The sequence below is a fragment of the Anopheles moucheti genome, chromosome 3 (assembly GCF_943734755.1).
Source record: "Anopheles moucheti chromosome 3, idAnoMoucSN_F20_07, whole genome shotgun sequence".
Classification (NCBI taxonomy): domain Eukaryota; kingdom Metazoa; phylum Arthropoda; class Insecta; order Diptera; family Culicidae; genus Anopheles; species Anopheles moucheti.
This window is the reverse complement of record NC_069141.1, coordinates 75,844,289-75,866,647: the sequence shown is the minus strand read 5'-3', so window position 1 is coordinate 75,866,647 and position 22,359 is coordinate 75,844,289. Positions and strand designations below refer to the sequence as shown.

General features: G+C 43.9%; 7 protein-coding genes and 2 non-coding genes across 12 annotated transcripts; 4 read left to right on the top strand and 5 right to left on the bottom strand.

Moving 5' to 3' along the window:
• Positions 1-1,540: 1,540 nt before the first annotated feature.
• Positions 1,541-3,414, top strand: LOC128300289 (suppressor of cytokine signaling 6). The gene is made up of 2 exons (XM_053036305.1): positions 1,541-2,608; positions 2,685-3,414. Exons 1-2 carry the CDS (start codon positions 1,722-1,724, stop codon positions 2,977-2,979), a joined length of 1,182 nt encoding a protein of 393 aa, XP_052892265.1. The 5' UTR covers positions 1,541-1,721; the 3' UTR covers positions 2,980-3,414.
• Positions 3,415-3,430: 16 nt separating this feature from the next.
• Positions 3,431-7,291, bottom strand: LOC128300290 (ubiquinone biosynthesis protein COQ9, mitochondrial). The gene is made up of 4 exons (XM_053036306.1): positions 7,152-7,291; positions 4,056-4,735; positions 3,762-3,971; positions 3,431-3,692 (listed from the first exon to the last, which is right to left on the bottom strand). Exons 1-4 carry the CDS (start codon positions 7,198-7,200, stop codon positions 3,654-3,656), a joined length of 978 nt encoding a protein of 325 aa, XP_052892266.1. The 5' UTR covers positions 7,201-7,291; the 3' UTR covers positions 3,431-3,653.
• Positions 4,826-7,059, bottom strand: LOC128300288 (uncharacterized). Its single transcript, XM_053036304.1, has 2 exons — positions 6,084-7,059; positions 4,826-6,012 (listed from the first exon to the last, which is right to left on the bottom strand). The coding sequence occupies exons 1-2, from the start codon at positions 6,805-6,807 to the stop codon at positions 4,844-4,846; spliced, it is 1,893 nt and encodes a 630-aa protein (XP_052892264.1). The 5' UTR covers positions 6,808-7,059; the 3' UTR covers positions 4,826-4,843.
• A 331-nt stretch (positions 7,292-7,622) lies between the features above and the next one.
• On the top strand, positions 7,623-16,498 carry LOC128301346 (F-actin-uncapping protein LRRC16A). Of its 4 annotated transcripts, none has more exons than XM_053037774.1 (19): positions 7,623-7,805; positions 8,531-8,628; positions 8,715-8,765; positions 8,879-9,007; positions 9,078-9,161; positions 9,221-9,609; positions 9,686-9,971; positions 10,050-10,127; positions 10,189-11,075; positions 11,162-11,414; positions 11,484-11,659; positions 11,733-11,895; positions 11,975-12,046; positions 12,233-12,253; positions 12,501-12,762; positions 13,100-13,888; positions 13,959-14,018; positions 14,301-14,596; positions 14,846-16,498. In XM_053037774.1, exons 1-19 carry the CDS (start codon positions 7,769-7,771, stop codon positions 14,936-14,938), a joined length of 4,224 nt encoding a protein of 1,407 aa, XP_052893734.1. In that variant the 5' UTR covers positions 7,623-7,768; the 3' UTR covers positions 14,939-16,498. The 4 variants fall into 4 exon arrangements, with proteins under 4 accessions (XP_052893734.1, XP_052893737.1, XP_052893735.1 ...); XM_053037777.1 differs by lacking the exon at positions 14,846-16,498 and adding an exon at positions 14,670-14,699; XM_053037775.1 differs by lacking the exon at positions 12,233-12,253.
• A 146-nt stretch (positions 16,499-16,644) lies between these two features.
• On the bottom strand, positions 16,645-16,809 carry LOC128306098 (U1 spliceosomal RNA). The gene has a single exon (XR_008287526.1). It is a non-coding gene; the product is annotated as a U1 spliceosomal RNA (small nuclear RNA).
• A 335-nt stretch (positions 16,810-17,144) lies between these two features.
• LOC128304350 (respirasome Complex Assembly Factor 1) lies at positions 17,145-18,111 on the bottom strand. The gene is made up of 3 exons (XM_053041529.1): positions 17,915-18,111; positions 17,587-17,690; positions 17,145-17,514 (listed from the first exon to the last, which is right to left on the bottom strand). Exons 1-3 carry the CDS (start codon positions 18,020-18,022, stop codon positions 17,319-17,321), a joined length of 408 nt encoding a protein of 135 aa, XP_052897489.1. The 5' UTR covers positions 18,023-18,111; the 3' UTR covers positions 17,145-17,318.
• A 307-nt stretch (positions 18,112-18,418) lies between these two features.
• On the top strand, positions 18,419-19,124 carry LOC128303214 (39S ribosomal protein L52, mitochondrial). The gene is made up of 3 exons (XM_053040088.1): positions 18,419-18,524; positions 18,597-18,730; positions 18,800-19,124. The coding sequence occupies exons 1-3, from the start codon at positions 18,479-18,481 to the stop codon at positions 18,983-18,985; spliced, it is 366 nt and encodes a 121-aa protein (XP_052896048.1). The 5' UTR covers positions 18,419-18,478; the 3' UTR covers positions 18,986-19,124.
• LOC128303213 (uncharacterized protein F13E9.13, mitochondrial) lies at positions 18,960-20,109 on the bottom strand. The gene is made up of 4 exons (XM_053040087.1): positions 19,979-20,109; positions 19,838-19,920; positions 19,430-19,770; positions 18,960-19,362 (listed from the first exon to the last, which is right to left on the bottom strand). Exons 1-4 carry the CDS (start codon positions 20,049-20,051, stop codon positions 19,029-19,031), a joined length of 831 nt encoding a protein of 276 aa, XP_052896047.1. The 5' UTR covers positions 20,052-20,109; the 3' UTR covers positions 18,960-19,028.
• Positions 20,110-20,480: 371 nt separating this feature from the next.
• On the top strand, positions 20,481-20,645 carry LOC128306096 (U1 spliceosomal RNA). The gene has a single exon (XR_008287525.1). It is a non-coding gene; the product is annotated as a U1 spliceosomal RNA (small nuclear RNA).
• The last annotated feature ends 1,714 nt before the right edge of the window (positions 20,646-22,359 follow it).

Genomic DNA, 22,359 nt, shown 5'->3' with positions numbered 1-22,359 from the left:
GTCTGAGGACAGCGACACTGCCACGATCGGATACTGCCATCTCATACATAAGAGAAAATGTCTTCATTGTGCGTTTTGTAATATTTCTGTTCAAACAGAGTACAGTTCAAATATAGAAACTATAGTTAAATGATCTTTTTGCCTTCCAAAGCCACCAATGGACCGTGAAACTACACTATCGGCACTATTATGACATTTGAGAATTAATATTGTAAAAGATTTCATTTTCTCCCATAGTGCGCCATACTCTAGCACAGAAGATAGACGAAACCGATTTGCAAGTAGGATTGTGGTTTCTGAATCTAAACTGAGTAAAACACGAGTAAGCTAGTGAATCAAGATCTAGTCAGGGCGGCCCGTTGCTGAATTCGATAACGGCGCTGGTCTTCACACGTCAGAATCGGTGTAAAATCCAATCCGATACGGGTAAATGGAGACGCTCAGTCAGAAATAGCAAGCCTTTCTGGTTCTCTAGAGGTTATTGTGTTGATAAAAAAGCAGCAGTGAGTCAAGACAATTGATTAAACAACACAGATAATGGTGTAAACAACTCTTCTCGACTTAACGATCCACTAGGTCGTGTATGTCAAAAAGTGAGTAACTGGGTTTTTACCGTATAGTCAATCCTTGCTACAGGGGCCGGTCAAGCTAAGATACGATCATCGAGCCACGGCGCGTTGGAAAAATCAATATTATTATCATTATCCTTAACCTTCAGCGAGGAGCCATTCAAATCATGAGTCGACTCTCTCACTCTCTCTTGATGAATCTTTTAAAAGTTAATGAATCCTCAAAGATTCATCATCAGTCATGGCGATTGAATTCTAGCTGTATTTGGTCTGGTTTCTCTGTGTAGAAATTATTAATGAAGATGCTTAGAACAAAACAAAAATGTATAAAACCATGACTTCTTGTTAATTTATGAATCTTATAGCATTCATTACTCTTTGAGGATGCATCTCTCTTTGAGGTTAATCTTTGAGGATGCATAACACATTAACCCTTAGAGTTATGCATCTGACGAATCATTCATTCGGTTCAAAGATTCGTTCAGATTTATGTGTCTGAATCAGATACACCCAACACTACATATTAGTCCTGTGTATTCTGTGTGCAGGCTTTATTATCCAGTAAAAGGATAAATATCTATAAAAAAGGCCAGAAAAGATAAACGAAGATCATCTAAGGCCGTTAATCGCATGGGAAAGTTGCGGATCGATTCGAACCCAATCCCGAGGACTGGCCCTATTAACTAACGAGAAACACAACTGAACAACTAACAACGAGAAAGCACTCGATGTAAAATCAAGTTTAAAATATTCACCAAACATGGTACAAATAAATAAAGTTATAATTTCCACAAAGCAGAATTTTTGAAAAAGAAAAAAGCCTTTTCGTTGTGATGGCTGAGAAAGTGGCTGTCGAACCCTGTAGACACCATTTCTCTCTCGCTCTCTGCAACTCGCTTCTGTCATATTTTCGCTCTCCGAAACATTCCGATATTTTTCCGTACATTCTCTATCAACAAGAATGGCTTCAACGTTGGCCCCGTAATTCAGTGCAAGATTTACGGACCGTGCTAAACAAAACCCCAAATCTAAAACAAAGCAATTTCTAACCGTGGTGCTCAAAAGACTCAGCCATATCTAATGTGAATATCGTTCATTTTGTGTGTGCTTTCGTCGCTTCAGTACGGTAAAGTCCGAAAGATTTTACCATCGATGACAATGGAGCAGCAGACGGACAGCGTCACCGTTGCAGCGGAAGCTTGTGAACGGCCCAACATCGACCGCATCTCGAAAGCGGCCACCGCACCACGTACATCGTCGGCGGACGGCATTTGTCGATTCAATTGGTTCCTATCGCTCCGAAGAAAACGGTCCTCGTCGGCCACGACCGTGGTGGTGGCCACGGCCCACAGTAAAAAGAACGACAACAGTGCGGGACCTGTCAAGGATGAGTTGTTTACCAGCGATGAAAACAATCACAACAGTCAACACGAAGGTGGTAGCGTGTTTTACACCTTGCGCAAACGGTTCCAGAAGAAATTTACCTCGGTTAAAGTGAAAGCATTTGAGCCGAACGTGGCCAGTACACTGGGCACAACGACCACGACGAACGGCAACACCGTAAATACGCACTGCAATGATACGAACCGTTGCAACGGTATGGCGCAGGATCGACTTCCGGCCGATACGTGTGGAAGTGATTTTGCACGGATCGTTATTGAGCGGCATGCCCAGAATCCGATACGGTTTTCATCGCCCAACGCTAACCTGCCTGTGATAATGAACAGTAGAGATACTGAACCAAATACGGCCGAAGATGGAAGGCCATCGTTGGTGGACCCATCATCCGTCACCGCCCCAACCGACCAGAGCGCTCCGGACATGGACAACATGATGGCACAGATGCGCATCGATCTGCTACAGTACGGTTGGTACTGGGGCAAACTGACACGATTGGCGGCCCAGAAACGGCTTGCCCAGAAGGTGAATGGGACGTTTCTGGTACGCGATTCACAAACCGAAAAGCATCAGTTCACGGTCAGCTTTCGAAGCTCCGCCATAACGCTGCACTGTCGTATTGACTTTGAAAACAATTACTGGCAAGTTGTCTGTTCTCGACCCACTGCCCGGGTTTGCTAGCAGAATGTTGTAATCCTTGTTTCTTCCTTCTTACAGGTCATTTTCAGGCTTAACTACACCCACACCATACAAAACGATGGTAGACTTGATACAGGATACGATGAAAAAATCTGAATACGGCGTGATAAGTTACGTGAAGCAGGACACAACCTTAATGCCTCCGTTCCCTGTCCGTCTTACGAGGCCGGTCAATCGATTCTACGAAGTTTCCTCCCTGCAGCATTTATGCCGGTTTATCATACGGCAAAAGATTGATGCGAAATCGATCGACGAACTGCCACTGCCGGACAAGCTGAAGGAATATGTCGAGGAGAACTTCTATGATCTCTAGGTTAGGCATTTGATATTTGGATAGTAGCGATCCATAACTACAGAGGACAGCATAATGTCCTTTGTACCAGTGAAATCTCAATTAGGTAACGTCAAGCCTCGGTTCTCAGTGCGAGTTCGTCATCAGATGAAGAAGATGAGCGGCCGATTCGAACACACTCTGTATAACATGATCACGTTTCAAACAGTTCGTTTCGTCCTCCATAACAGACAACCAGCGCTATAACAAATACTATTCGCTCCATTCATCTTAGCAAAGTAGATAAATTCCAACCAGGAAGATGATAAAGTTCTTTGCAAGCTTAGTTGTCTTCAGAAACGAGAAAACACTCACACACAAACACATAATGTGTACATAGATAATTGTCCTTGTCACGATTGTATCACCAAAGATAAGAAAAGAATTGATTGATTAAACAATAAAAAGGAGTTCTAATGTATGAAACTAACAGTATTGTGTGGAAATTTCCTGTACTACGAAATTGTATGCAGTTCTGTTCAGCTCTTACCATTTAAATAACTTGATTCGTTTATTTGTGTCATTCCTGAGCCAACAAAATGGGTTTCGGTATACTGGATGTAATGACTGTGAAATGGCTTTGACTAACTGCGAGGAATAGCTTCCTTTCTGCTTTAACGGATCTCATATTCTGTGTCCAAACACGTTTAGTCATATCATCGACGATCAAAGTTTAGGCCAAGAATGTTACGTGCCTGAAACGATAGGAAAGCTCCTTTAAGATTAGGATACATTCTTAGTTGCTAAAAAAAATTCCAGCTTACCGTTGTGAAGGCCGAACCGACGGCATTCTGCAGGTGATGCGTGGCATCTTCCGATTTGACCAGAAATTCGTGCACTAAGCTAGCCTCTTCCATACGACGTTCGAGAAATTTCCACGTTTTTTCAAACCCGACCGAAGAATCCTGTAGCATGTAAAGTTCGGCTGTTTTGTAGATACACGCCAAACCAATGCGTCGTGTGTACCAGTTAAACTGAAATGGTACAAACAGAATCGGAATTCAAAATAAGAAATCTTGCTCTTCAACACAAGTGTACTCAGGATGAAGTTCCCTTACATCGACCGAACGATCTCCGGCGTAGTAACAAATGTCGTCCACTAGCGTTAGCACGTTCGCCAATGAGTGTGGTGCGTTCGGTGGCAACGCCATCAGTCCGAGTGCCTGTGGCCAATACTTCAGGTACGGTTCAAGCATACGGAGTCGAAATTCAATCGCTTTGCGCGCAAAATCAGATGGATTGGGAACCTTTTCCACATCCACCGTCTCTTGCTTGAGGTAGTCGATGAGCTTTAGATTGCACTGCTTGTAGAAATGGTGCACGAGCTCTATTCCACCGCGTGGAAACAACCCGTGGCTAACGCTTGGATAGTTGACTGCTTCAGCTCCTTTTGCAATGGCCTGCTTAGACCAGCCGTGTGATTGTACAAACTCTAGCGCGGCATCCAGGATCATTGCCTTCGTGCGTTCAACAGCGGGATCGGACGGTTCCTGGTGGTCCGAAGTGGATGAAAATGTGTCGGTATGTGTTGTGCCGGGACCCGTACCAGTCGCTCCAGCTGTCTGTTGTTTTGCATACTCCTGCTCTTTCTTCTCTTCGCGTGCTCGAAAATCGTCAAAACTTTCGTTCGCCCGGTGAAGAATTCCGGAGCTTCCAAAACATCTAGAAGGAATCCCACTCGCGGTCTTGCTAGTTTCTGTCTTCCCGATCACTCTGGAATTGGACAGCACATTTCTACCTAAAATAGAAAATTTACAGAAATTGGTTACAAAATGTGTGTGAAATAGGTAATAATTTATAATTACGTAAACAAACAACTATTTTGCAAGCGATGTTTCAACGCAATTTATTCAGTATCCATTGGCAGTTTGGAACCGCTTTTAACGATAGTACGTCTCATTTGTTCAATCGCTCCATTAACTCTAGCCAACTGGAAATCCAACATATCCAACCGCAATAACATTCCCTGACACAGTTCTACCTTTCTCTCCCTAGTCATAACTGGTGGCAACTCTCCGTTTAGTGTGCTAATTGTTATCTCGGCCGAATTTGCTACACCCGCCGTCGGTGGATTATTGTCTTCCGCAGATACCTTCATTTCGTTTTGGTAATGCGCACGGGTCAAATCAATTGCCTTCCTAAGCTCTAGCAGAAACTGTTTCTCCAGCGTACCGTAATAGTCCCATATGTGGCTCCTGTTACGTTGATCAGTCTTCAACAGCACCCACAGTGCCGACAGTGCACTTGTAATGCTATAGCTATTATCTATCAGATCCGTCTTAACCCCTTTCCTCAGCACACATATATGGTTGGTGAGCATGTCTTGCAAAACTTCACCACTGTACCATCGGACCGGAGGTTGCTCGTCCATTCTCTCACGCATATCACCGCTTATTAAATCCTTATAAACGGTGATCGCATACGCTCGTACCGAATCGTCGTCGAACGTTTTAAGCATATGCGATACAATCATGTACCGGCCTTCATCGTCAAACGTGTGAATGTAATCTGTTAGCACGGTTATGCCAACATCCCGGTTCCGCACACTTCCCGATCTTTCTAATGCGCGAACATACCGCTCGCAGAACGTGCTGTGGATTGGTGCCCCTAGGTCTCGCGCGCAAAGTTTCATGTCCTTTACCAATTTTACCAAAGCTTGAGCTAATCGAATGCCCTTGAAGTACACGACGGTACGTTCGCCGCTCAGTAAGGTCACAACGTAGCGCAAACCCTGCTCAAAAATATAGCGGCGATGGTAAATTTGAGGCACAGTTTCCGGCAGCAAACCTTCGCTCAGCAAAAGATAGAACAACACAGCAAAACCCTCCGTTGTGTATGTTTCATGGTACAGAAAACAATCGTTGTTTGCTTTCTCTTCGCAATCGGTATTCTTCCGCTTGATTTCTAGATTGTTGCGTTTTTCTCCGTACGGTAGCAGAAACAGTGGATCTTTCACGAGCACCACAAACGATCTGATCATGTCCTCTGCTACTTGGATCGAATAGCTTTTGCCGGCTGAAATGAGGTGAATTGTTATGAAGTTAGCATGAGGAAGATCCATCGGCTCCGCTTTCGTAGACGTTTACCTGGTAATTTCGCCGGACGGCGCAAAGTTTTTCTCGGTTGCTCCATTCTTTGCAGTTGCAGAATGGGAAAAAGCTTCCCCATTAGGCGTAATAAAAAACATATTAATGCATTTTTCTGCGTTAGACTTGAGTCGAAAAACACAGTGCTTGATGGCTGGTCGGCCAGGTGTTTAACGATCGGTTCCAAAAACAGCAGCAATGTGATATAAAGCTGCAACAACCGCCGGATGGATTCGTCACATTCCAACAGATCTTCTTCCTGCTCCTCCATGTCCTTGTTCAGCACTTCGGGCAGCGGAATTTTGTCCAAATAGTCAATGATTGTTTGAAACACCCACTCCAGGCAACGGGCTCGCTTTGCCGGAAGGCGTAGAACGGAAATCTGCATTGTCTTCAGAATGCTGGTGAACACCTCGTCATTCGTAGTGGTGCGGATTTTTTCCATCAATTCGTAGAGCACTTCCGGTGGGCTGCACTTTTGTGCTACACGATTCAAAATCGTTTCCGTCGCCGAATACAGTTCGGGTTTATTTTCGGCATTGGTATCGGTTAGATTGCTGGCAATCAGTGAAACCAAGTCCATCGACTGGAGTTTTATCGCGGTATCGTTTGCAGGATCGTCAATGATATCGATGGCTGATTTGTAATCCCCTTCATCAAGTTTTACTAGCACCGATTCAAGCACATCCATCGTGGAAGAGACCGAGGAAGGTGCCGATGCCATGTGGGAGCAAATTGACGCTACCGAATTGCTCAATAATGTGCAATGCCCAGATTACAGCACTCAGACGTAACGCACGAGGTTGGCAAATATGTTCCGACCGAGCAGGCAATTATCCACGTTTTAAGGCTAATCTTTTCCACTATCTTACGAGTATTTTAATACAACAAAACGATTCGCTTTACCATGTTTTCATTGTACAAAAATTCTACCGAGCAAAACAAACACGCAAGAACTAATCGCGCCCCCAGTAGCTGAACCCTTCGCATGTAAACGGTTCGACGAACGTCATTCGCTTACGAAACAGTTCGACTTTCCTGAACAACGACGGATATATCTCAACTTACCTAAGCTGTATGATGACTGGCGAAAATGGAAAATTGCACGGGGAAACATATTTTATCCACCCGGGCGCCGTGCGCTTCAATCTCCTTACTAGAGTTGCTAAAATTCGAATGATCTCGAGGATGCTTTTCGTTGAAATACTTCCATCAACACCGTTTGACAGATCTGCTGACTGAGTGCTGAATGCTGAAGTATTTGTACGCAAAAGGGTAGAAATTTGAAAATTAGAAAATTTTTAAAAGACAGAAAAACATCCCCGATTTCTTCAATGTGCCGTCTGTGACACAGTTGTAATGCAGGGTTCTAATTTAATTACCAAAATTACGGTTTGAAAATTCCACAAAATTCCAGCGTTCAACACGATATCCTAAACCCGGTATCATTTGTTCCGCTGTCAAAGGTGCGGGATACAGACCCAATCAAATTTTTGCATAGGATTATCAAAGATGGTTGTCAGAGTCGTCGCCTATAAATTTGTAATCACTGCACCCAGTTTGCACCCCCAATAAAGCACCGAAGGCACCAGGGCTTTAACACAAATCGTTAACTATGTAGGTGAAGCTAGTGTCGTGTGGTGAAAGTTGCAGGCTACGTTACGTGCATTCCAAGCCGCTTCATAATGTCGACCCGTTCGCAACTGACGAAAGACCTAAACGGTAAATAATGTTTGCAGAAGAAAATGTTTATACCCAGCCCACCGTTTGCAGAAACTGCGCTTCGGAAGGAAAGATTTGAGATTGCAATTTAGGACACACACATCACTGGAAGCCTTTCTGACGGTCCTTTCTTTGGTGAATGATGATGTTCAGCCAAGTTGCCCTCCCCCCTTTTTGCGAGGAAACAATGACCGCAAACCAATCGGTGATGCGATACGAAGCCACAACCCACATAACTCGGCAAGCAGCCTGAGTCATGCTGGTGCCTGGAAGTGCATCCAAGCAGCACTGTTTCTGTTATGATGCAATTTCACGTATGATTCGTGTTGTTAAGTTGCGACCGCAGCAGATCGTAAACCGAAGACCTATACATGACGATAGTGATATCGTATCGATACGTTTGATAAGAGCAGGCTTTTCGAAAGATAAGCTTTTCGGTTTCACAAGGTGCTCAAGAGGACAGTGTCAATTTGAAGAACGTTCCGTCAACATGCTTTCGAAGCGTAATAGCGAACTCACCCCAGCACAAATTGTTGAAAATGCAGCAAAATATTTGGCAAAAGTTTTGCTAATGATTCACCTGGGTGCTAATAAAAATATAACAGGTGATACGTACACCCCTCACGAGCTTGTTCTCAGCGAGATTCCAGTTCTATAGGACACTGATAAATAAACTTATAAAATGTAAATTTAATGCGAGTTTATAATGCTTTTATTATTTCCAGAGAGTGTAAAGACTCTTCTAGGCCGCCACACCAAAATTCTGGTAAAGTACATGGTAAAACTTGAGGTAAAAAGCGATAAAACGGAGAACAGAGTTTTGGTAAGTACATGTAAGCCGACTGTCTCAGCGATGATAGCACCGCCAACACCCATTTATGGTTAAACTAAACTGTGTCCTGCTTCCAGGTTTTCACACCCGTGCGAGTGTATCTGCTTACAGCCAAAGTACCGACAAGGGTAAGTCTTTGCGTGACGTGCATGTCTCACCGTTTATCGTGTGTTTTGTTTCGATACGGACATCGATAAGGGCAGTTCAACTTAACGACCCGATGTATCTTATCCCCTTGCAGATAGACTGCCATTTTCACTACCTAGATATACAATCGATCGAAAGTCGGAAGCCAACGCATTTTACAATAACCACCAACGATAAGAGTTACTCCTTTTCAACAATTGGTGATGCTGGAAGTTTCACATCGGTAAGGATCATCAATGAAAGTAGCGAAACGTGTATTTATCTATCGTCTTTTTTTCTCCTATCATCCACAGAATGCCGACGTAATTTTAACCGATCTATCATCTGCAATCAAGCAGATATTCCCAACGGTTCCGCTACGGTACATCATACGAAAGGTAATTGCAACTGCAGCAGATTTGGGATGTTAAATTTAATATTATCCCCTGCTCCACAGATCGATGTAAATCCCATCGAGCGTACTTCCATCTTTTCGGACGAATTGCGCCCATCCGATCCGCGCAATGTGGGACCATGTGGTGGGTTTAGCATGCAGTACGCCTGCATGTGCGATCTACATGCGGTCCAGTACCGGGAGGAGGTAGCATGGGACATCGACACCATTTACCTCTCGCACGACGCCCGTGTTCTCAATTTGCGCGACTTTGATCATCTGGAGCAGAAAGATCTGATGGCGATCGTTGCCGCGCTCGAGTATAATACCTTTTTTCGTGGACTGAAAGCGTCCCATACACGACTGTCCACGGAAACGCTCGAGCGGGTGTTGCAGGTGCTGCGACGTTCGCTTTGGCTAGAAGAACTGCACCTGGAATCGTTGGGATTAAAGTAAGGAAATTGTTGGCATGAGGCGCCAGAATTGAACACATTTACTCCTTTCTTCTGTACTAAAATTCCGTTGCAGGTCTGACTTTATACATAAGCTAGCTGTTGCTGTGATATCAAATTCTGCGCCTGCATTACGATCGATTGACTTAAGCCACAATGTTATCGAGGACAAGGGAGCTACACATTTGGCTGGACCAATAGCAAAAATGTCGAAAGGCTTTTCCAAGCTAGCGCTGGCACATTGCGGCCTTACGGCCAAAGGGGTTAATCAGTTGGCTCATTCGCTGTCGTTAAATCAAAACATTTCCAACTCATTAACGTATCTCGATCTGAGTGGTAACATTCTTAAGGATGACGTAAACGTAACGTATCGTTAGAATTGGCGTAAATCCTCAGGTGGCCCTAAACAAAAATTTAATTTTCAACTCATTATTTTCCAGAATCTGTACAACTTTTTAGCACAGCCTAATGTAATAGAACATTTGGATATTTCCCGTACGGATACAACATTAGAAAGTGTATGTATATGTAAAACTTGAATTTAAATCGATTTTTAAAATGCCTTAAATCTCTGTGTAGGTCTTTGGAGCCCTCTTGCGCGGTTGCGCCACGCATCTGCTACACTTGAACGTATCGCACAACAATTTCGGTACGAAGAAAGGCAAAGAAATACCGCCCTCGTTCAAGCAGTTCTTCACCAGCAGTCTAAGTCTGAAGCATCTAAACATTGCCAGCTGTAAGCTACCACTGGAGGCTCTTAAACATCTCCTCCTGGGATTGGCATGCAATGAATCGACGGCCGGACTGTACCTCGATCTGAGCGGAAACTCGCTAGGATCGCAGGGAGCTCACGTGCTCGAGTCTTGCATTCACGGCGTGCGCGTGCTAGCGAGCCTCGATATCAGCGACAACAATATGGACTACGAGCTAGCACACGTGCTAACAGCGATCGGTAAAAACCCCTCGATTCGATCGTTATACATGAGCAAATGCTTTACCGGCATGAAGCTGAAACACATCAGCACTGTAATGGATTCGTTGGTGAATTTAGTGCAGAAGGAAGATTTCCAGCTGCAGGAGCTAGTGTTAGCGGAAAATCGGCTTAAAACCGATCTACACAACTTCATCAACGCGCTCGGCAGCAACCAACATTTGCAGATACTGGACATCACGGGCAATCTGATGGGTGACATCGGTGCTAGGTTGCTTGCTAAGGCACTGCAGATTAACAATAAGCTGAAAACGATCGCACTCGATCGGAACAACATTACACTGCAAGGGTACGCGGACATTGTGTACGCGCTGGAGAACAATTTCTCGGTGCGTAACATGCCGTTCCCGTTGCATGACATAGCGCCTTGTCTGAAGCAACACCCGGAACGTACTGATGGTTTGATGCGAAAAATGCAGGAACTATTGTTCCGCAATGGAAATGGATTCAAGCGTACGCATGGCCAAGGTTTTCGGTACGTGTGCTTGTGGAATATTTTTAAAGGATTCCTCGTAAACCTTAAATAAATGCCTTTTCTCTTTAATAACTTCTTTCCAACAGACTGCAGCATGGTTTTCTACTCTCATCCACTCATCAAGTGTTGGATAAGTTGGTTGCAGAAACGCAAGAAACGATGTCCTCCCGGCAGAGCTCTCTCGATGGTAGCTTGTCGCGTTTACTCGAGGATGCAGAAAACTGCAAACAGCTGCTCCCGAAGTTGCAAGAATCCGTACGCTGTGATCCGCACCCGATAGAGGTTCGGCTCGGGAAAATGAAAACGGAACTTCACCAGTCGATTAAGAGCTATCTGGAGGTAACGTGTTCAATATAAGCATGATAAGAGAACCTTTTAACAAAAGAAACCCGCTTGTTAATTCTATAGGAAACGATGGAAACCATGCTTCGTACTGGCATCGAACAGTGTCCCAAAACGTTAGGCTCGCAGGTAGTACTGACCGAGCTACGTAAAGGATGTGCAGAGCGATTGACGATTTCCGAGGAGTTCTTGCAAAGCTGCCTCGTTAACAGTGCCGGTGGGGAAGTGATGAATCGCATCAGGTATATTGTGCGCTAGAAGCGATTGTAAGCATTATACTGAGAGTTTTGTTTTATCATTCTTTACTTCCTTTAGCGAGGTAGAGCAATCGTTGGCAAGTTTAATATCTGATCGCGCAACGGACGAGGTGCTCGAAGCGTTAACACGCTATCGTAAGGGATTGGGCATCGCCGAGGGACCACTCAGCTATACGGACGATTTGCATTCGTTGGATGGAAGCAAACATAATTCTAGTCAGGTACGGTGGTGAATAACAGCACAAGTGGAAAGGTAAACAATTGAACAACTCCATTTCTTATTCTCCCCCCATACTATAGAGCACCGAGCCGATAGCAAACTTCGAATTGCGTGGATTAGATTTGCCGAAACTTGGTCTTGATTCACCCACGGTAAGTTTAGCCTCTGTCGTGGCAATGTGCACAATGCAATTGTTGTAAATTGTACCTCATTATTTTCATCATACTTCTCTACCAACGTTTCAAATTCATTCCAACATTTTTCACCGATTACTTCCATCCCATCTCTTACCACATCGTGCTCTCACACACCCAAACACAAACACACACATTCGACAGAAATTGGAATACCTAAACCTAGTGAGTATTATAGCGGTCACTACCTTTTTATTGCATGCATCTTCCCCACCCTCATTAATTGGCTGTAGTGTTATTTATGTTGCTCCTCTATGTATTACCTGCATTCTCAAATTAAAAAAGGGGCATGTTTCCCCACGTTCCGGTTCCAGTTTTCCAATTTTCCATGCCAAAGAAATGATTTGTTTTGGTGTGAAGCCTTGTTGAACCTTTCGCTAATGTAACGTTTATACCCGCCGTCACCCGTTAGGCAACACCGCAACTGCAACACAAGCGTCGTTCGATCGCAAGAAAGGTACGGCCCCAGTCGGTGGTCGGATTGGGTGTAGAAAATCTAAGCCTTGCTAACATTCCGGACGTTACCGAAGCGTCCACTGCGAGTGTGTCACGGAGCAGCAGCAACACTAGCGGTTCGAAGAAGTACGAATCGCCGAACGCGAAGGAAGACGAATGTTGCGACTCAATAACGGAGCTCCCGAGTCAATCGCTGACCCTACAACATTTGGTAAAAGGTAAGTCAAAATGAAGCGAGGGGTTTCGGGTTGAACTAGTAGAGTTAGAGCCATTTGCTGGATTCTTCTCAAGTTAATGCATTTTATGGGGGTAATGTACTCAAATGGCCTGAAAACGATGATTGTGAACGATTTTTTACAAGCTTTGTGTGATTTTACATGTTGATATAGGTTTTGTTTGTTGTTTGACTTTCATTCAGCCACTTCAACTGTGTTGACCCTTTCCAACATTTACTTGAACAGAATTCAGAAATGACTACAACCTTACCTGTAGATGGCTGGTGGTAATGATTTGATTCAAATTTATTGTTCCGTGTGTGTTTGTCTCGCATTGCAGGACGTCCGAAGCGTGCAAAAACACGTGCACCGAAGAAACCGGTCTTAACGGATAACAGCAGTGTGGTGGGTGGTGGTGGCACGGCAGTAAACGAAGGCATTGAATCGTTCTTCCGGCCTGGTTCGGCCACCCCATCCACACTAACGCCACTCGTTTCGCCCACCTCCGAGGAGTGTAGTTCGCTGAGCTTCGTCGATAGTCCGACGTTGAGCCGCGATGATGGTGGCCGTTTTAGCAATGTGACATCCGGTGAAACAACACCGATACTGGAAGAACGTAAACCACTGAAATTGGATCGCTCATCCCCACTGCTAAAGGGCGTGAACTGGACATCGCGTTCACGCTCTTCAGACAACTTGGAGAAGGTATCACCATCGGTCAACCGTAAATCGCCCCTGGTGAAAGCGGCCACGGAGGTGGTGGAAACACCGAGTCGCGAATCACGCCCGGTGGATAATGGTGCTACAACAATAACGGGCAGTAAATCACCTAGCAACGAATCCGTGCGCAGTAGTAGTCACCACGTGGAACCGCCGCCACATGGAATGTCGCGGCTTGGAAATGGGACCGGACAGAAAACACCGATCATTTCACCGAAACCACGGCCGTGGTCGGTGCTGGGACATGAATCAAAAGCTGAGTTCAACGAACCATCTGTCGACAGCATCGATACGGATGGGGATCTGGTGCTGATCTCCGGCCAAACGCCGGGAGGATCCATTGTTGGCATAACGCCCGGTGCTATAAGTACGGCCGGCACGGGTGGAAGTATACTGGGTATTACGCCAGGTAAGGCCGGGAACGAGTGGATTTGTTAGTTCGGGAAATGTTTCTAATTACACGTTCCATTTTGTTGCAGGTGCCGTCATCGAGAAGAAATCCGTCAAGGACATGGCGGCAGGACTAAACAAACTGGGAGGTATAGTTTCGAGCTTTCGAGATTCTAACACAATTTTGATTTTATTTGTGCATGTTAGAGAAAAGTTTGATTTTGTTTTATTTTTTACTTACTTTATCTTTTTGCATACGGTTACTCTCCGCCTGCGACTTCTGCTCCCCCCCTCCCAACGATGGAACGACGATTGTTCGTGCACGTGTTTGTGTGTTTGCATTGTTTTTCGGCACTTACTTTCGGCATTATTACTATTATTTGTGGTCTGTGTGTGCGTGTGGTCGTATCGAAAATCTTCTCACCGAGTAGTGAAACTCGAGCGTAATTCGCAAATGCGAAGTTCCATTTCCTCTCACTCGGCATCAGCCGTAATGCGTACCTCATCGTCCTCACTGCTAGACCGCAATAGTCAAAAAAGTAGTAGCTTTAAAAGTAGCGGTAGTACTAGTAGCAGTCCGAATAGCAGCTTTAATAAAAATGGTGATACTGCACTGCCTGGCAGCAGCACTGACGAAACCGTCGCACAACCGCCCGGAACGCCACCGAAAGATGAAACGCCCATTAAGCGTATTGTGGCTGGCAAGAAAATTACCGCTTTGTTTGAGGTTGGTTTCCCATTCGGTTTAAGTTCTGATATCATTTGCTGCAAACATGTTCACCATTTTCATCACTTTGCAGTCGACTGTGGACTGATCCATCTTAATTATTCCATTCAGCACTCCTTTCCCATTATTCGGCACGTAGTTGATTCGCTTGATTGTTAATTTCGTATCCTAACTCTATCATTTTCATCTGCTTTTAGTTGTTAGTACGTTCCTTTTGTTTTGTATTTATTTAAATTTTACTTGTTTCAGGAGACACTAGTTGAAGGGCTGCAGAAATCATCACGTAAAACCATGTACAGAGAGTCAACCGTCTACAAGGACGAAGACACGGTCGATGTGTGACGCGGACTCGGGATGAGCTGGATGAGCTCCACTTTTCACTCAACTGATACAAATGCAAAATTAGTCCTACTGCAAATGGTACGCAGTTAGGAGCATCCATGGAACAAAGCAAATTGCGCTCAAGAGCACTGCAAAGCATCACGGAAGGAAAGGCCCCGTAGTGGAACAAGGTTGAGACAAGTCAGTAGTTTTTGGTGCAGAGGATATATGGATAAGGCAGGGTACATCAGAACGTAGGTTTCTTTTATCCCCTTTTTTATATCGCATATTTTTACAGGTTCGTTTTTGTTGATCTACTATATTCTTTTAACAATCTTTTACAACACCGAGACTCGGCAATGCAAAGACTCAACTCTAATGCGTACCAAGAAAAGTATTATTTTTACTCCCAAAAGCGAGCAGACGCGTTGTGTACACAACGATCTATTGTTGCGATCTATTTTCTTTTATCGTTTCTGCTCTTTAGTCGGTGCTCTCCTATTGTGAGTGTTTTAATGTGTATTATCTGTTTAGTGTAATGTAAGTCTTTTTTTTTTTGTTTAGCTGTACTATCGCCACACCCTACGGTAGCTCATTAAAAGACTGTTATTATTGTCCTCCAACATTTTTTGGTAACGGAACAGGTGCGTTATTAGAACCTAGCGTGTAAAAGACTATGAAGGTTTGTTTTTTGCTAACTTCTTTGCCTTCGTCCAGGGCATCTTTTTTACGGGCAGGAATGTTATTAAAGGCTGCTGGTAAGGTTTAGGGGTTAAGGGTACTCTAGTGTGGCTATCGAACGCAGCATACATGCCACAGTGTGTGCCACAGGTACGCCGGGTCGAAAAGACAGGTCAAAAAACAATTGAAAACAGAAATATGATCGGATATGTGTTGGCTCTCGTAGGGCGGAAACGGTGATCTGCATCTCTTTTTGTAGAATACACATACATACACTGGTGTGACGAAGTTAGGAAGAGAAGGAACTGTGCCAAAATAAGGATAGTAATATGCGAAATCAGCTGCAAATAAAAAAAGCATTCTAGAAGAGTAACCAATGGTCGTCTAGAGACATCGATAATCGTACATAGTTGTCATGGTGACGAATAAACGAACCGCAACCGCATATAGCAGTATAGTAGACTAGATCACACATTAGATCAATTACACACAGACCCCACATTTGAGCATTATAATACTCAGAGTTCGAGAACGTAACCACGGTAGAGAAGTTTGATGATTTCGACATTGAAAGTTGAGCACAAATATATAAATGCTAAGTGTGTAATGAGCTCCAAGTTTCATTGTCCCCTACTGCCGATGAGGAAGCCATTTCTGTCGCACATAAAGATGCGCTTGGCTGAGCGTATGGGCAATTGCAGGTGCAGCAGCACTTTGTGGCACTTACAACGAACCCGGATAGTAATCGATCCCTTGAGCCGACACTCTAATAGAACCACACGTTAATAAACAATCGTATGTATTTTTCCGTAGCTTAGACCGTTTGTGGGTCGTTTCGAATAAACTAGAGCAACACGAGATGAGCGTAAGCCTCCAACAATACTACACTCCAACAATAAAATTCCAGTGTTTGTAGATTTTTAAAAAGAACAACGATCAACTTTAGCGAACATTGTTTTGCAGTCCGAACACGGTTGGTTCTTTCCACCAAGTTTGAATCGTATGCTCTTTGGGTTAATTCCCGAGTTTGTTTGATGTGTCTGAAATCGGGATGTGCGCGGACGCACTTCCCGGCTACCAAAAATTGCGCATACGAGTCATCCACGTGAGGGATAATCGCAGGGGTCAACCCAACCCAGTGTGCAATGGAAGAGCCTCGCCCTGGGGGAACCGCCTTGCTGATCACGGTAACCCCTATGCCAGGTAAGTATGCTTTCTGCCACGCACTCTGGCCCACCCCATCGGCCGGCTACATGCAGCCCTAGCGATTGTTAACCGCCGCTCTACCCGTATCCTTCTCATCTCCTACAGTGAAAGCAAATTCGCATCTCATCTCAGTTGGCTACGCATCGATCGAACGGTAATGCTCCTGACAGGACGATGCAATTGTAAAGGGAATTCAATTTGTAAGTGTTTGATTTGGAATTTATTTATTATTTTTGCAATGGATTTTTAATAATGCTTTGTAATTTGACCAATAAATAACTTACCACAATTTATTATTAGCACCAGGATGAATAAGGAAACTACTTTCGATTGATTCATTTTACATTCTCTTTATTTGGTTGTTCTGTGTTGCACGCGTAAAAACGCGCACAGTACGGGGTTTTATTTGATGAATGTATACAATAAATTAATCAAAACAACGAGCGCATCCCCTTACTTCCGCTTTACAAATCTCCCATGGATGAGTGTGTAACAATGGCATTTAGAAAAGATTCTAAAGACTCTTCTCTATTACAACGCTATCGAAATGGATGCCGGTGTAGAAAATAATCCACGTGACCAAAAAGCACGCGAAAGATGTCATGAACCCTTCCTTCACCACTTCCCACATGCCACCGTACGCGTCCTCGTCAATGTTCTGGAAGCTGGTGCTGTACAGATAAACGGCACCACAGTTCAGCAAGGCAAACCTGTAGCAGTGATTGAAAGACGAGATGAATATTTGCGGACTTTTCCTTATTGCGTTAACTTAAACTACTTACAAAGCAAGCGCAACGAATCCTTTCAGTGGAATGAGACCCATTACTATTCCAATTAGAATGCTTAGCACCTGCCGGGCCCAGTATACTACATCCAGAAAATCATCCTGAAAGAAATGCAAGCATTACGTGGACATTAGTATGGCATGTTTCAGCAGAACGTGGATTCTGTCTTCACTGTTAAGATTCAACTAACAATTCCTTGGAGAGGAAGAAGATAAGGAGATATAAAATAGTTTCTAAATCATTCGATAAGTTATTAATCCTAACTAGGGTTTCAGATGGAACGCAGCAGTATATTGGAGTTCCTTCTGCCGAAGAACTGGTGTACCTTTTCAGCCCATTCCGAATTGGGTTTGATAGCACGGTTCCACACTGAAGCGATGTGAGACTGTTTGGTCTTCGATGCTTTGTCGGAATTGGCTGTTTTAACTACCATTTTTATTGCTTAAATGCTGGGTTTTGGCTCAAGTGATACCATTCACAGCACGGTAAAATTTACAAAGTTCCACACAGCTCGCTTTTTAATATTATTGATATTTATCTTCGATTAATGTCAAGTTTGACTGATATGTTGTGACATCACAGCTATACATCTATACGGCTAGTTTCAGCACTGCTATGCACCATTGGAGTTGATTGAGCGGAAATGCATTTTATTCGTTGTAATTAATTTTTTCAATTATCTTATGCAAGGGAAAATAATAGTAGATGAGGATGAGTTTTTCTCACGAAGCATTTTTTTCCAGATAATGCAATATGTCTAATTTCGAGCGAATTCCAAGAACCAGCGAGATACCAGTGTGCGGAAATATTCCGCCGCTGTTGTCAACATTCCTTGCTGTTGGATAATCAAAATAATAGAACCGTGAGGAGTGTTTTGATATTGTGTAAAATGCCGGTGCTTAAAAATGTACTGTTTTTACGATCTTTCCATAAAGGTAGGCAGTACGTGGTGTTAAAAGGTGCGTAGCGATACGTGTGCTTAATAAACGTATAATCCCTTTCGACAGGAGTCCAATCTGCTCGTGGTGCCGCTGTCTTGAATGTGGAAAGGAAAAAATGTGTTCGTAATCCAAACAAATCCAGTCCGCTCACACATCTTCCCGATTACACCTATATGGATGGGCGTGTGACACCCTTTGGGGTAAGTATTTCGATTATAGTGGGGTGAATTTATCGAAAAACGTGCACTGATCTGTTTCTTCATCCACAGTCCAACCAGAAGAAAAGGATTATTCAACAGCGAGAAATTGCTAAACAAATCGTAACGCTTTCGAAAGAGGTAGACTTTGCCGTAGAACGACACAATCGACAGTTGGCGGAGGCAGAAGAAACCACACGAAAGCAGTTGGGTGAAAAGTTGAAACCCAAGGGTCATTTATTACTAAAGAAAACGTAAAAATAGCTTTATTTAAACGAATAAAACGTTTAATTGGTAGTAGTTAGCTCGGCTGTTGACGACGAAGCGTTTCTACACCTTTCATGAAAGATTGCACACGTGTCCGGCACAGCTCCGCACTCCAATGCCCGTTTACCTTGAAATGGGAACCAACAATTGCTGCGTGTGCTAGTGTCCAATAGTTGGGTAAGTTATCAAGCGTTAGGCCCGAACCGATGATGAGTGGTAAAGTGGTATTCCCTTGTAGAGCTTCCAGATCGCTCCGTTCGGCACTAGAACCTGTAGAGCTTCCGGTTACGATTAAGCCATCGGATAGAAAGAATTCAGCCGCATGTGCCGTTTCCGCTATCGATACATCACCCGTAATGGCATGAGAACTGAAAAGAGGATAGAATCAGTATCTTCTGCTAAACCTATGTAGAACATTCTCCTCTTATGCCTAACCTATGCTTTTTCTTGATATCTGTTATCACGAGTACATCATCCGCATCGATCTGTTTACGATATCGCAGCAAAGACCCAGCACACGCATCCGTAAAACCTTCGTCGGCCATGTGACCGAAAACGAAGCCTTCTGCGCGTACAAATTGCAACTGGGACACTTTTGCCACGGCCAGTGCTTCGCGATTGCAGCCCGCAAGAATTTGCACTCCACACGGTATGTCCGGTGCCGTTTCACGTACTGCCAGCGCTACTCGGCTCATTGCAGCGGTAATTTCCGGACCGACACCGTCGGCCGGTCGAATGTAGGGAATGTCATGCATGTTTTCAACCAACAGTCCATCCTACGGGATGAAAATAAGTCTCACTGAGCCGGAACTTAACAGTGCGAATGTATCCAATCAGGCTTACCACGCCGCATTCCCGATAAATGGTCGCTTCGGCACGCACTGCACTGATAATGCTTTCCATGTTTCCCTGGTACAGAGGAGTTCCTGTGGGTAGAACACACTAGTGAAGTTTTCCGGAGCAGATTTTAGTCCTTTCGCTTACCTGGTAATGCTTTCACGTGAACCATTCCAATGATGGGAAATGGTTTAGCGAAAAGAGCTAAAAATCGGGACATTCTTTAGCTGCAACACGACAACGCAACGATTTGTTTCGGTTCGCCAGCCGGCTTTTGACAAACGCAAAACATTGGGAAAACTGTGGCGCCGGTTGTCAATAGCGTTTGAAGGGAGCGAACGTATTGCAGAAAGAAAAGAGTTCGGTGCATTTTTCAAGATGTTTGTATATTTTTTTTAGGATTAATATTTTAAGAAAAGTGTTGAATTACAATACACTTAAAGTAAGTCCGGAAAATTTCCATAGTACAAGAAAGCAGTTTTCCCGGTGCGTAGCCACCTGGGATTGAAAAGCGAATTTGCTTTCGCAGTGTGGACCCGCTGTTGTGTGGTGTGAGAGATGAGAAGGATACGGGTAGAGCGGCGGTTAACAATCGCTAGGGCTGCATGTAGCCGGCCGATGGGGTGGGCCAGAGTGCGTGGCAGAAAGCATACTTACCTGGCATAGGGGTTACCGTGATCAGCAAGGCGGTTCCCCCAGGGCGAGGCTCTTCCATTGCACACTGGGTTGGGTTGACCCCTGCGATTATCCCTCACGTGGATGACTCGTATGCGCAATTTTTGGTAGCCGGGAAGTGCGTCCGCGCACATCCCGATTTTAATTGATTAAAACAAATAATAATATATAGTAGTAACAATCAACGGCGCGTAGCTGGACACAGGATACTGATTTCATGACAGTATTTTAGTGCAGCATCGTGTGATACAGAAGTGCATGAGCAGACAACTGGATGTAATAATTACAGCAAGTCGTTAATTAGATGAACTGCACATGCCGTTACATGTGCTTCCACAATATAGTGCGTTCAGTCATCGGTACTTCCCACAAAGGGTTGGCATTCCCAATACTTATCAACAAATAAATGCGTTTAGTCTATTGAACCGTATATTAGCTGTGAGCATTTTACTAACAATAAAACCTGTAAAGACCTGTTTTGTTTAAGTGTCGCTTGAGATGAGGAATGGAGAGAACACGTTGATCGTCAAGGAATCCCTTCAACGTCTAGCTAGTACTGACTGCTTTTTTATGAATCAATAGACTGAATTGTTAATGTGAAACTCGGAGATACCTGAGGACTTAGGGCTATAAACCAGACAAAGTGTCACCTACGCAGTATGTATGGAACTAGAATTTAATTGAGTTTGAGTTCCACAACGACACAGCGTGGAACTAGTTAATATACGGTAGGACGGTTTACTTTCGAATATTTAACAGCTTACAGGTGATTAATATTTTATTAGTTCTTCAATGTTGCTATTTAAGATAGAAGTTTTTCAAACCTTTTTGTGTTACGCATTAAACTGTGTGATGTCATATTATTTGTGGTTTTTGCAGGATGATGATCTGAGAGAGACATTTATAGCATTGACATCAAAAAATCTTATTTTTTGGTACCGATTGGAATATGTAAACATTTGGGAGAAACATCCTAAATTCCTGCTTTTGTCATTACTACTTATTCGCACTTCCTCAAAATCGCGTGTTCGCGTTATCAACGGGAAATGATAGCGCTTTGTCACTCAGATCAAAAGACATTAAACGGTGTGTCATCAAAAATGCGATACTCTCGGCAAAGGTTTTGGCCTGGTATCGGAATGAATCTTTGAAAGTGAATGTCGGGTCGGCTTATCAGTCGGCACATGTGCATTCAATTGTAGCCGTTGCATAATGAGTAGTTGTTTGCCGTACAAATTATCCATCGTGGGTGACATGACTGACCACTAAAGCCATCGCCATACAGGGTAGGAGCTAGAGTGTGCTTAAGTGATTCGAAATCATGCCAGATCTAGAACTTTCCGTTTGACAAAAGCAATGCTAACCATCGTGATCAGGCCAGTGCAAATTGGCGATCCCTGTCGTATGATTCCATTGCATCACGCCACATGGTTTTTTTTTGTCGTCGTATTCCCTTGCTTCTCGCAAAGCTCAATCGAATTAATAAAATATGCGAAACACGAAACGACGACCTAGAACTTTCGTAATACTGCCCGCAGAGGATGTGAGTGGGAACTGCATTCTAGCGAGCAGTTCATATTTCAATATTACTTCACCGAACCCTTGAGTGGACTATTCAATGATAACGGATTACTTTTTCACATATGGAAACAGTGCAAATAACATCAAACAAACTAGAATTATTTATCACAAATCTTGGTATCAGGCAATAAATCTTAATTATTTCAATTCTCATAAAGATGGTGAGCTACCTTAAAGGATAACGGATGCATCTGATGGAGAAAAGAGGATCGAAGTATGAAAGGGTTCAAGTGGACCAAAAAATGAGGCAAAAAATCGTACGATCATACGAT